We start from the raw sequence: 14,255 nt of genomic DNA on the forward strand, positions 1-14,255 counted from the left end.
TGTACTATGTTTGCTTTGCAAATGTTTTGAATCCTGGACCAAATCCATTCTAGGTTTGCTGGATCACCCAGCTTCACTGATGAAAGTGTATTCTCTTACAGGTCCAATGCAATTGAAAAAAAATGTCCTTTGTTCTTTAGTGCAGCTTAGCCCAATACAGAGGACCTGCAATAGGGTGCACTCAGTTTGAGCCAAACCTTTTTTTACCTGTGCATTGGCATATCATTCTAAATGTAAAACACACATTTTGGCAATTTATAAGTGGGAAGGATGCCAAAGGCTAACTTTACGTTTAAATAACTTTATTCCAATGATCCCACTTCCCATGCTAACTAAACACTCATACACTTACGTTAGATCAGCAGATGATGTGGTGCAAGAACCTACACCATACTAGGCGACACACCTACGAAATGCCTCCATACAAGCTTACAAGTAGACAGACTTCACATTCCAGTACATGAAGAACCCAGAACGCCATCACTTTATACACTAACATTACATTTCCCTGCTACCCAACACTCCTAACATAGACCCCCCTGCACCACTTACAACTCAGTTAGTTCTCTGGGGTGTCCGTGCGCACTGTGAGTGTCTCCAGGTGGACTGAAATCAAGAAGGAAGCGAATCAATGGGACAAAACCACAGAAGCTGCTTTCTTGAAAGCCAACATCCAATTGTATTGTTCATTTAATTTAGTTTCAAGGTGAGCATTTAATATGAAATGCAAAACCACCATTTCTCACTTCTTCCTCCTAAACTATTAACCTCTCTATAATTGTGGATGTAATATCCATATCAGGATAGAACATGGGGAAAATAAAACGCCATGGGGAAGCAATAAGCTGCTTTTGTATTGCTTTTACATTGATTTGTGTGGGAGGGCAGCAGCTCGGACACACTCTGTACAAAAGCCCGAGTCATTTCTTTTCTTTTAGCAGGTTGTAAAGATGGACATAATAATATGTAGCCCATTGTGCAACTCCTGCTATAACAGTCCCAATTCCAGCATATAGCTGCACCAGTACTATGAATATTTATATATATATATATATATATATATATACACACATACACACACACACACATATTCGGTATCTGAGTGTGGTGTCATTGCCACGGGCAAAAAATAAAAACAAAATCCATAGATTTGTAAATTCATTTACAGGTAATAGGAATGAATAGGACGTATTTTTGCCCTTTGATTTAGCTGGTGGAGTAACTCACTACTTGAGCGACCACCATCGCTACCACTAGCTGCTGAAACCAGAACACATGACGTATCAATAACTCATCATACATCAAAGAGTGATGCACAGGATAATACAAAAACCTGGTTTCCTTTCTCACACCTTCTGAATTGTCTTATGCTATCTACTGACAAAACTCCAGCCAAATAGTGCAAGCTGAGAAGATTTAGGTCATCATTCATCAGAGAGGTAAGTGTTCTGCTTTTTCTTATAGACTGGCTGATTTTATTTTACACATAACAACAAGAAAGGTATGTGTAGAAAAGCTTTTTAAAAAGTCTTCAATTACATACATTGCTGCAGACATTCTGGATCAGTTTTTCTTGACCTTGTTAACCTTTTTAAAAACCCTTGAATTATTTTCCAGTCTTAGGGAACCCCTGCTATAAATACTACATTCACAGCTCATGGTATTTATTATTGTGCTGGTCAATGGGAAGAATGTCTCCCTTACAGATGATAAAAAAAAGATCATTGATGTCACATAAACTGACCTAGGAGACACAAATTGCTCATTGTTCAACGAACCCCTAGCAACCTCTGGAGGATTCCACAAAATCCCTGTTTGAGAAGCACTGCCCTAGAGCAATTTAACCTGAATGTTCACAGCAGAAACATTGCTGTTTTTAAGGTCATAACCTTAGCAGCTCAGCTCTCCATTTTCCTCCTCCTAGCCATGACTTAGCAGCTCACCTTGCTTCCTCCCTCAGCAGCGACTCAAAATCCCATCTCCCCTTTTCCCTTACTTCACCATTAGGGAACCCCTGCTATAATTACTATATCCACAGCTCACAGTACACTATTATGGCAATTTAGAATACCCCTTACCTTGCTGGGTGTTGGGAAGAACGTCACCCATACAAATCACCCAGATCAGTGGTGTCAGTGGTAACTGACCTGAGAGGTAGAAATTGCTCGAGCAACCTTTAGCAACCTCCGGATGAAAAACACTGACGTACATCATTGACCTAAAACAAGTATGTAGATGAAGACTCAGGAAGTAATAAAGCCAGATTCAGCATTACAGACAGAAAATGGTGCCCTATATAATTATTTTGGGAAAGTTTTATCCTACCCCAGTAGGGATCCCCCACTCCCAATCTGAAAATCCCATTCAACATATCTAAAACCAGGGACACCTGTTGCCCTATGTCCTTCTTTTATTTTCCACAATGAGGAGCAGGGTTCTTCTTTAGATGTCCTTTGCATGGGTGATGTAAACATTTTCTACTTAGGCTGTCCAGAAGTAAGGTTCTCCAGATTGCCAGAAGCCTGCATAGAATAATGGTATCACAAAGAGTCAGCTCCGGCACAGACTGCAGGGTTGGATCGACGATTGTAACTTTTGGAATCGTGACAAGCTTGGTATACCGATTGCAGGGAATAAAAAATTATAAACAGCTAATTAACAAAAAAAAATGATACAGGAGTGAATTTCTGGCTAGTGGTGTTCCATCATTAGGAAAAGGAAACACAATAGTTGCATCCTTAGGAAGTGGCCATTGCCTTCCACGTTGCACTTGCAGGTCTCGATACAAAATCACTATTGTTAGGTGTTGGAATGACAGACCAGTGAGATCATTAAATGAAGATTTTAAACAATAAAAAATATTTAATACTTTTAGAAAATTCTAAAGATAAAAGCAAATGGCTGTACATTAAAGTGCTGATATTAATGGTAACAAAAGGTAATTTAGAAAACAGCAAGTGAAAGCAGACGATTGATCATCAAGGAGGAAGCTAGAGAAGTTTCTGTTTGCAATCAAAATGCAGAAAGTTCATTGCTTACTATGGAATTAAAGACAAATTGAAGTTTATGTCTGTTAAGTATATCTCAGGTCTTTAGAAAGCAGACACAGTCTGAGTAAAAAGGCATTGGTCCTTCTGCAGAGGTTTAGTAGGAACATGTTGAGAAAAGCCTATATTCCCAGGTCATTGGAAAGCATGGGTTTGGCTTTTGCAGAGAGACCACTGCTTGCATACAGAAAGCAAGAGCGCGTCTGCAGCATTTACACACCTTTTGTTTTCATACACCTGGAATGTATTTGACATAAGGAAACTACAAGTTCAGTTCGAATTTACATGGATGCTGTATGGTATGTTTAAAGTTGTACTCTTGCCATTATTAAAAGACCTTCTAGATCACCATGTCCCTTTTGGAGATATTATTAATGCTTTCCTGGCCCTGGGACACAGCAGAGATACAAAAAAAAGTTTTTCATCTTCACCCAAAGCTAAAAATAAATCGCTAGAGCTTTAACTTTTTATCAACGTTCCCTAAAAACTATTTACCACCCCCAACAGACAAGACCATTACTACATGCCTTACCCAGTTCTTGGCCGATTACTCCAACATGCCACATTTGTCCCTAACAGATAAATATGGTTAGGGAAAAGGTAATGGTTGCCATTAGGAAGAATTAGTAATTTGATGATCGTAAAAAGCTAGAATGTGATTCAGCTTGCCAATAGAAATATTATACAGCTGTGGTCACTTCCCGGAAAAAGATGTCCAAGTAAGCTGCAAAATATATTTGTGAAACAGCTGGAGAGCAACGTGTAGGTATGTAGAAGTCATATGATGAATCCTCGTGAAATTCACCCAGATACACACGCTTTCACGTCTATTCACACATCTATGTACATATATATCAAACTATTGCACAATAAAGCTAATTTACAAAAACTATATTACATACAGACACCAATGGGCATCCTGCCATACAACCTCCAGGCTGTACAGTATGGCTGCAATGTGTCTTCTTCATTTTTGAATGATGAACAGTTCTATTTTGCTGCAGCATTCATATTTTCCCTCCATGAATCCTCTAAAGCAGAATAGGTGTTGCATCACTGTTGCTACTGCTTTGAAAAGAAGTGCAAAACTGGTGGAACTTTACCGCCACCACCACCTGGAGCCTCCCAGTAACATTTATACAACAGCTTAAAGAGGACCTGTCACTTAAAAAAACAGCCTACAAAAGAATGTTACAACAGTAACATTTTTTAAAATATAATACATTTTTTTTTTTGTGTTGCCTCTTTCACGTCTTCCCTTACTCACTGCACGGATATATGAAAAAAAGAACATCCTAATTTGGAAACAATAAGCCAGCTGTTTCTATAGATACAAAGTCGCTGTGAATATAGACTTTTTCACATAGCATCTCAATTTTTATGGACAATGACAAATGTCATCCCGTAGTGATGTAGTAGCATCATAGCCTTTCATGGATGGTGACTGGTTCTCTTTAATTGTCATCCAGTATTGAGAAGACTGTTCAAGTTTATAATGCAAGTAAAGCACCAGGTTTGATGGTCATGGGAATTATAAAAACAATACAAAGTGTAGTTAGGATTCCAGGGTAATTTTCCTCTTTGACTGTAAGGGATATAAATGTCTCTGGGGCAAAACTTTCCGCTTTCGGAGGTTGCGCATTGGTGTGGCAAGGTCCTGGGACTCGCTCTCGGTTGGAGTAGTTTCCAGGACTTTGGGAGTGCTCTTTGAAATGTCCTCAATCACAACACGACTATAGAAAATGTCTTTGCGAATGCGAGATCCTTCCAATACAGGTTGGAGATTAAGAACCTGGGAAAATCCTTCAGCCTTTTCCAACTGAACGGGCAATGACTGCGGGGGATAAAAAAAAAAAAAAAGTAAAAATAGATAAGCAAACTGAAAAGACCAAATCTCAATGCATCAAAACGTCTAAGGCAACAAGGCATTCTCCAATAATTGGATTTTAGCCTTAAACATTCTTAAAAAATCCTAAATAATGGGAAAACTCTCTGTACATCCTATATTCTTAGACAGTGCCTTCTTCATTATACATAATAGATCAGAGGAATGTTCTACCATCATCTCCTCACTTAAAAAACATGGCTCTGTTTGAGGGTTATATGTTAATCTTAGGTGTGTGTATATATATATATATATATATATATATATATATATATATATATATATATATATATATATATATATATAATCATCACAACCAGATTGGTAAAGGTCATTGATGATTTTAAAGTAAGATTTATAAGATTTGATTGCTGTTAAACTCACTTTACCCTTGAATGACCTTTGGTCATGAAACCAAAAAGTTTCTAAAGATATACTAATAAACTTGGGATGATTTAAAGATCAGCTTTACTCAATTAGATTGTATAAACTTTTAAACATTTTCCATGTAGAATGAATGAAAACCAATGAGTGAATTCCATGTTTTTAAAAAATAAAAAAGGTTATTTTAGAGCACCACCTAGTGGTTGTAATGTGAATATTTTAATGGCACAATAAGCTGATATCTGTCTAAACATCACTTAAGTTTGTGTTTGTTTAGCCAATGGAGACATTTTTGTCATAAAATAATGAGCAATTTTCTTCCTTTATGTAAAGGACATGCTGTACATAGCTTCTCTGCAGACTATGTACCCATCAGGCACATCATTATGCAGTATGGGCTCACAAGACACCAGGACGAGTGGCACAAGTACCACTTGGTTCTGGAAGTATGGCTGTTCCAAAAGAAAAGGAACTTCCTGTGAAGTCACCAGTCTGTCTAAATTTCTGCAGGAAAAGGTAGGTATAAGGGATATTTATTCTTTAAATAAATATAAAGGGTGGGTGTTTTATATTTGCAGCTGGAGTTTCACTGTACAGTGTTTCATATTATTTACAGCATCTTTCCAATGTGAGGAAAACCTTTTCTTAGTTGTCATTGAAACAAATGTGCCCATTGAAATATTTCCCCCCTCCATTCCTGTTCTAGGGGGTATTAAACATTTTGAATTTCTGCTCACTTGTATTACATTTTGTATACAGGACAAGAAGATTGTGAATGTTCTTGATAAAGACGTAGACTGCTATGAACACCTGACAGCAGTTATAACCCTTCAACACTGTCCAAACCTAAAATATTTTAATTTGGATATAATGATATGATATTTATCGCACCGTTTTATTAGTCACACTAATAATTAACTATTTAGTTACACTAAAAGGATACAAATGGAAGAGCTCAAAGGATGGCTTTCTGAGCTCACTTTGTGTGCCCGGGTTGTCACCGCTTAATAAAGGCATACGTAAAGTGAGGTCTGCATTAAAAATCATTTCTATTAAGTTCAGTATAAGTACAGAACTGTTACGAACTGCTTTTTATGACTTTGTTCACCGTTTGCCCTCAATGCTATTGTCACTGAGACAGAAAATGATGGGAAATAGAAAAGTTTATGGTTGTCTAGAGCTGGAGGAGAGTGACAAGTGACAGTTTTCCCCTGACAGGTTTCTACTTTACTCTGAACCTAAAATAAATAAGTAGAGATAACCTAAGACACTGTCCAGCCTGCAGAATCTATAGGTGAAAATGGAGTATAAAGTATTTATTAGGAGAGTGAGATTTACCTTCTTGGTTTCATGAATGTGCTGAGAAACAGAGGCAGTTGTTGCACTGAGGTCTTTCATGCGCAATTCTGTAAAAGGGCAAGAAATAGAGAAAACAAATTACAATGATAGCTTTTAGAATATACACAAACACACAAGTATATCAAGTATCAATCAGCATAAATTGCAATGAGTTGACCTAAAGCAAACCAGTTCTGTTAAGCCCAAGTGTAAGCTCCTGATTGGGGTCTACACTGGGATAAAGACTTTACCCCTGTCCATCATGGGAGCTCTTATAACCACACTTGGCACCAGATGATAAGGTAAGGAATATTGAACGCACTTGTCATGAAATGTCAATGCTTATGTGCATAGTTTGATCACTGATACACATGACACAGCCCAGGAGTTTCCTATATGTCCTGGATAATCAAAGGGTAAAGAAACTTCTGCCACATGACCCCATTTGCCCCTACCCTATTTATAGAACTCTATACTCCATTTCCCTTGTATTGTTCTGGACAGTTTGGTGATATCCTGGGTCTTTTCTCTTCCTTCATCAGAGGTGGTAGCCTTTCTTTGAGCTTGAGTGCTCTATACACAATGGCATGTGAGCGCCATCAAGTTAGTGAGTATTGGGTGTTTCAATACATACTGCCGGGGTCGGTTCATCATCAGGTGGCGCTTACAGGTCAAGGGTAAAATTCCTTTAACATTCACACTGAATACAAATAATGGTGCTGGATGAAAGAGAAAACTCAGAACAGCATTTTTTAATATGAGAGGGGATAATGATGGAAAATGAAACAAGCATGCTTTGGGCACTAGGTCAGATTCCATTCAAAACAGCATCTGATGTTTTCATCTATGTAACTGCATTGATGAACCTTTGGAAACATCATTCTCACCTGATACCAACTCAGTGTTAGTTATGACGTCTGCCTTGTATGCACCTCTGTACAAGTAGTCCCCGGGTACATACGAGATAGGGACTGTAGGCTTATTCTTAAGTTGAATTTGTATCTAAGTCGGAACAGGTACATTATTTTAATGATTGCAATTAGGACAGATGTTAATCTCAACATAATATTAGACAGCACGGTGTCAGTTACTGTATAAAATCCTCACTGTAAGCTAATGACAAATAAAGCAAAAAAAACAAAACTTTATGGAGCCTAGACATTCATTAACTTCTGGAGCAAGCTGTGCTTTGATATCCAAAAAGAAACAACTGCAGATTTTGTCTTGGACATTAAAGAGTTACAAGAGAATGAGCTCAGTGCTTAAGATCACCCACAACCTCAGCTGTGTTTAGCAAAAGATATCTTCTGTAAATCATACAAACCGCCACCCTTCGCTCTCTCAAGCCTCCATCCTGCACAGAATGAGCAGGGAAACCCCATTCGTATCTAGGAGTCGTCCGTATGTCGGATGTCCTTAACCCACAGACTACCTGTACAGACTTGGATTTTAACACCATTTTGGTTTTTGGACACTTGCATATGTTGTTCAGCTATCAAACCCCCTGAAGAAGCGGCAGTTGCCATGAAACGTGGCAGGACTTTGAAGAGAGTCTGTTTGACAGCTTTTTACTATGATATATGCAATTAATTGGTACTCTAAAGCCATATACATTTGTTTTTATCGAAAAAAGTGTCATGTAGTGGTAATTATTTTGTATTTTTTAAAAAAAAAAATGTCTGTTTTTTTAAATGTGGGTATGCCAGTAATTTCCTGCTTGGGTCCACTCACCTAGTTGGTTGAGTAGGATTTCTTTTCTTATTTGTGGGTTTTAAAGATATAGCATTTTTTGATATGATGTACTACATTTAAAGGGGAGTTTGCAATGTGTTTAAATTGTTAGGGGATAATAATGAAAAATCTGAAACTTCTTGTACAGGAAGCCCCGCAGCAGAAGTCTAGTTCCCAAACCAGCACCGGCACAAACACTGTTTCATACAAAGTCGGACACACACCGGCCTGGACACACACCGGCCTTTGTTCTAGAAACATTCAAGAAACCCTAAGCAGGATTGGGGATCTAACTCACCAAATGCTGGATCCAGTGCAATCTTTCCTGGATTCACAACAGGCTTGTACTGATTCTGCAAGTAAAGAATAAAGATGATCAAATCAAATGTCACAATTTAAAAATCTACTAAATAAATGGTGACAGTGTGGCTGCTGTGTAGTTAGTCTTGCCTTGCCACAATGGGTTTCAGCATCCAAAAATAACTTACTTAAAGAATCTTACTCTGCGCTTATAAAAAAAAAAAAAACACATACCAGGATTTCACGCTCCGTTTTCAGCGCCTTTACAAAGTGTGTCAGGATCTTCCTTGGATATCGCTTTCTTTTCATTGCAGTTTCCACCATGGTTTCATCCAGCTGGTCTTCTAAGATTTTAATGTCCGGTTCTACCAGGTGAGGAAACATTTATTAAGTGAGAATTCTCAACTAAATTAAATTATGTACACGCCTATAAACCAGTGTCTGCTGATGATAGCAATACATGTTTATACATATGGCCTTTAGAAAGCCAGCAGCCACCACCTTGTTGAGTTTTAGGTCCTGAATCTTGAATCCCGAATATCACTAAGGGTACGGTAGCAAATCAAACAATCAGAACTTGGATTCTAATCATGTGATTAGTGTCAACTATAAATGTACAAAAGTATGCTGCAGGCTTCATTAAAAAAAAGGCTGCAGATAAATACTGCTTTTAAGGGGTTAATAAAACAATGTGCCATACAGGGATGCAAATTATTTATTGCAAATAATTGTCAAGGTAAAGGATGCATGATAATGATGTTTACTATGGCCAAAGCATCAAGGGCAGGGGTCAGCCAGATACGGCCTAACCAGTAGTCTGTTCAGGCCTAACGCCACCCCAGTCGATCAGGCCTAACTCTGTCCGGCAGGGGTCGGCAACCCGCAGCTCCGGAGCTGCATGCAGGGGTAAGGGGACATTCCCTCTCCTCTGTATGCATTGCGGAGGAAAGGGAGTTTCTTTCCGGGGCATTCCCTCTCCTCTGTATGCATTGTGAAGGAGAGGAATTTCCCTTCAGAGGGCATTCCTGGTGGGGGCGGAGCCATCAGCGTGGGACTCGAAAGAGAGTCCGGCCTAGTGTGCCTTCTTGACCTTCTAAAATGGCCTTGTAGCCAAAAATGTTTGCTGACCCCTGATCTAGGGGCTCCAGTTATGGAAAAAAAAAGGGGAAAAAGACATTGCCTTGTCTTGTGTGAATCTTCCAGGTCCATGTGTTTCAATGGCATTTTTTGATTTCCACCAGGGAGTTTGAGGGAATGCCAGATTCCCTGTTTTATAAATAGAACCCCAGGAATGCCCTAAAATGGATATAGACAATCATTCAATAGAGGAAAAATAGTTTCATCTGGAGTTGGGCCTTCAAATAATGTGATTCTTACCAGAGTCTTTATCTGGGGCTTCATGCCACGATAGTCCATTGATGCTGACGTTCTCCTGAAAGGCCGTTTCAAAGTCCTGTGTTTAAACAAAATATCTGTTAAATTATGACACAAAAAATTTTGAATTCTGATTGTAAATATATTGAGGTTTTGTAGGAAAAAGAGCTGCATCCATTTGTTTTTTTTCCCACAGAAATGGGTGACATAACATAATTTGCTTCCACTACCCGATGCCCCAATTTCTTCAGCACTGATCCAATCTCTTTGGCTTTCAGTGATTTCTCCTGCCAAGTAAGGAAATAATGCTCATAGAAATCTATAGAGATGTAATCTGCAGACACAGCTAGACATAAACAGTGATTTGCAAATCAAGGTAAACATCTGTGGTGTAGGAGGGTGGGTTAGTGCCGGGATAGCAGATAAACAGGAGATCTGCGCTTTGTCTAAAATATGCTATGAGCAAGTGTTTGGCATTTTGCATAGTAGGGTAGAGACTTGCTATAGAAGGATCATTGGCACCATTAGCCAACTTGAACATGAAATGCAATATAAAAAAACAGCCAAAAATTTCTGCTTTTATGCAAAGGTTTGCTAGAAGCACGTAAAGGTCAACAGGGAAGTAAATGAGTATAGGGACCATGTTGGAGATGTAATCAAGGATCCTAGTAATAATGTCACTGAAAGACCTTAATACACAGCGTACAGATATATATATAGACTGCCATAGCTGATCTTACTAAATATGGTATTTCAGTAGAAAAGGTCAGCTATAGTAGACTCATTTTTTAAATGTTTTCTTCAAAGCCCAACCAAACCCCAATTTAAAAAAAAATTACCCCCTCCTATTGTGTTATACTTCCCCCACCTCCTAGATTGTAAGCTCGTCGGGGCAGGGTCCTCTGCTCCTCCTGTGTCACTGTCTGTATTCGTCTGTCATTTGCAACCCATATTTAATGTACAGCGCTGCATATTATGTTGGCCCTAAAGAAATCCTGTTTAATTATAATTTCAACAATCGTGGTAATTTGTGTCAACTAGAAGTATTACCTTTGCAACTGAAAACTAATTGTGCAGCTACTTTTGGCTGTAGCTTGCACTCATCCACATAGCCAATATTTGTTGTGCTTTTTTGTGTACACTGTGCTCCACCAGCAAAGGTCTCCTGCCAAGATGAAGTCACTCCTATGTGGATGCATGGGAGCTATATTATCCCCACCTAACCAATGAGCAATGATGAAGACTGGACAAAGATAATAATGGCTGCAAGAGAGAGTACGGAGGGACATTGCAACTATCACATCACAGGCAAGAGGTTCTTTAGCCATAAATATTTGTTATAAAATGCAAATATCCTGAGCATATTTGCACATTATAGAAAAAGCCCTGTGTGCCAACAGCTGATTTACAAAATAACAGACTGAGGTCTAACAATTGCCATGCAGACCTTTCTACTGCAATGGAGAAATGCAATCTGACATTTATTAGGTGTTTTTCCCGGCTCTTTTTAGCTGGGTGCACCACCCGGCACTTTTCAGTAGCCACCCAGCTGTTTTTGGGAGGTTACTTAAAAGTTGGGTCACAAAACAGGGGCTGCCACCCATCTACAGCTTCTTCACAGCAACCTTCAAAAATCTTTTGGGGAGAAAACGGTTTATTGTTCTTCCTATTTTGGCTGTCTAGTGTTCAACACAGTTTTTTTTTAAGCCGGGTCGAAAGAAATTGTAGGCGGGTGGTGGTCGCTGTCGCAACTCTTCAGTAACCACCCAAATACAGCGAGGTGCTTTCTAAAAAGTGCCAGGTGGTGCGCCCAGCTAACAGCTGCTGGGGAGAACATTGATCACATGCTCACATCTGGCTAAATTTAAGAGATTAGAAGAAATAGCTGTTATGCAATGTGAAAGTACACCTGACCCACACTGATTACATTTATTTATCAGCCTGATTGGTATTACAAATTGCCTTTTCAAATTTGGGTTTAGTTGTTTTTTTATTTTAAACAAATACCTCTCTTTAATACCCCCACAGATTTGCAAATTCTATAGTATAACGCTTCTCACCCAGTTAAGGTTCTTGTGATGCTGCTGCTTCTGCTCCTCGTTCAGATACTGCTGACTATCCACAATTTCTTTACAGATTCCAGTACACATTCCCAGCACCTCCTGCAGCAACTGCTTAGAACAACAATGCACTTTATAGTCTCTGGTCTCACCGGTCACATTAGAAGGTTGCCTGCTATCTGCAATAGCGTCCTGAGGGTTTTTAACAGTTATGTTTTTTCTAGGACTAATGTTCCTCCTGGAATTCTCGGATATTTCTCCTCTCTGGACGTCCAGTTCAGATTTCCCACTTTTTTCTTTGGAAGGCGAATCATTACTTTGTTTTGCTGCCTCAATGCTGGAAGCACCTTGGCCTCTCGCTGGTCTTACGTTATTACTGGGGCTTCTAAGCCGACCTGAGATAGTTAATGGTTCCTCATGTTGGTGGCTAGGTTCTGTAACTTTTTTAGCTTCGCTTAAAAGTGCGTCATTGTCCATTCTTGTGTTAGCAGTAGATAATCCAGGTTCTGCATTGTCTATACGTCTGCTAGGCCCAGCCTCTTCCCTGAGGCTTTCAGTGGGTAAGTTGGGCTCTCTGGAACCTTCACAGCTTCTCCGTTGTTGTAAGCTGCTACTTCCACTATGACCCTGAGATCCGTCTTGAGAGCTAGGCTTGGTTAGGTGTGGGTTGTCCTTCTTGCTCCTGACTGCACATTCACTCGGATCTAGGACAGCAATGGAAGTCCCAGGATCTATGAAGTCTTTTCCAGCCCTGCTGGATCTGATCTCTTGGCTGATTGATATATTGGTACCAGCGGATTCCTTGGGACCATCATTGGGGCTGCTATCATTTTTCCTTCTATTACGACCGCCGAGGGCTTCCACCTTTTCAGAGCCAGAAGCAGCAAGGATTGGATTGTCATTTCTTGTCTTGTCTAAGCCTTCACCCTCCTGTCCCCTGACGGTAGCAGAGATTCCGGCTTCCTCCACATCTTTTCCTTTGCTGGCTCTGGTCCTTCTGCTGACTGATGTGTCCATTACCGCCACTTTCGGGCTGTTCTTTATATTGACACTGGAACCCTCGCGGCTTCTCCTCGATCGTAAACTTCTATTGCTCCCACCGGGGTCCTCGGAGCCTTTTTGAGAATTGGGCTCAGCCAGGTGTTTATTTTTTATTTCCTCCTTGCTTGATTTTGAATCTTCACCGGACCCTCCGATGCCAGTGATAGCTCCAGATTCCTCAGGGTTGTTTCCTCTGGATCTGGTCTCTTTCCTTAAAGATGTATTAGCGGCTCCTCTGGGGTTGTTTTCGCCTGTAATATTAGTACCATCGCGGCTTCTCCTTGCACGGAGGCTGCTGATCGCGCCAGGTCCCGGTTCTTTTCCAAAGCTGACCTCGGCTTTGTCTTTTTTCTCCACACCCCGTCCTACATTGGAGGCTTCGGGCTCCTCATGGTTTTTAGCTCTGCTGGATCTGGTTGCTCTGCTGAAGGATGTCTCAATCTGATTGGATGAAGCAGCTCCTCTGGGGCTGTCCTTTATTTTACCACCAGAGCTGTTTTTGGAATGACCCGCACTAGGTGTATGTAACGGGTCACCGCTTTGGGTGTTGGGCTGTATGGGGGCAGCATTGTTGGCATTTCTGAGCGCCATGGAGTGTACGCTGCTATCAGTGTCCCTTTTCTCCTTCCTTCCTGTGGGGGGCGCTGTATCACTGGGTGTCTGGTCCGATTCATTCTCTTCATTTGGTGGCCCATTCGCAGGGTCTTGCTTTCTCTTTATACGATCTGAGCTTCTTTTTTTGCCCTCTTTGTCTTTCCTCTTTTCCGCAGACAGTCTCTTCACATTTCTAGAAGTCTCGGCGGAGCTCAGGACCGATTCGTTGCCAGCGGCACCTCTCCCATCCTGTACGTGTAAACTTCTCCGCTTCGGACTGTCAACATTTGCCGCCATTTTCAAAAACCGGGAAGCTCCGCACCGGAAGTCCGGTTGCCAAACCTGCACCCTCAGAAACACTACCAAACACATTCGTTCCGTGTAGGGTGGAAATATAATTTACTTTAGGATTTATCAATAAAAGATCTCTCTATACAGAAAAAATGGTGCCTAAAAATGCACTACAGATAAAAAATATCAAATGTTGTGATATTTTACTGT

The 14,255-nt window shown here is 40.2% G+C and overlaps 1 protein-coding gene across 1 annotated transcript; it reads right to left on the reverse strand.

The window, feature by feature from the left end:
- Positions 1–2,838: 2,838 nt before the first annotated feature.
- Positions 2,839–14,092, reverse strand: NSL1 (NSL1 component of MIS12 kinetochore complex). Its single transcript, XM_072409843.1, has 6 exons — positions 12,120–14,092; positions 10,063–10,138; positions 8,920–9,050; positions 8,684–8,738; positions 6,655–6,722; positions 2,839–4,881 (listed from the first exon to the last, which is right to left on the reverse strand). The coding sequence occupies exons 1-6, from the start codon at positions 14,049–14,051 to the stop codon at positions 4,603–4,605; spliced, it is 2,541 nt and encodes an 846-aa protein (XP_072265944.1). The 5' UTR covers positions 14,052–14,092; the 3' UTR covers positions 2,839–4,602.
- Positions 14,093–14,255: the final 163 nt, after the last annotated feature.

The sequence above is a fragment of the Pyxicephalus adspersus genome, chromosome 4 (assembly GCF_032062135.1).
Source record: "Pyxicephalus adspersus chromosome 4, UCB_Pads_2.0, whole genome shotgun sequence".
Lineage (NCBI taxonomy): Eukaryota > Metazoa > Chordata > Amphibia > Anura > Pyxicephalidae > Pyxicephalus > Pyxicephalus adspersus.

Bases quoted from the DNA above. Each gene is read 5' to 3' on its own strand.
- NSL1 (XM_072409843.1), bottom strand. From the start codon at position 14,051: ATGGCGGCAAATGTTGACAGTCCGAAGCGGAGAAGTTTACACGTACAG. The intron at 9,051-10,062 runs GTAAGAATCACA...CTCACCTGGTAG, and splicing joins AGCCCCAGATAAAGACTCTG to AACCGGACATTAAAATCTTA. The intron at 6,723-8,683 runs GTGAGTTAGATC...GCCCTTTTACAG, and splicing joins TGCACTGGATCCAGCATTTG to AATTGCGCATGAAAGACCTC.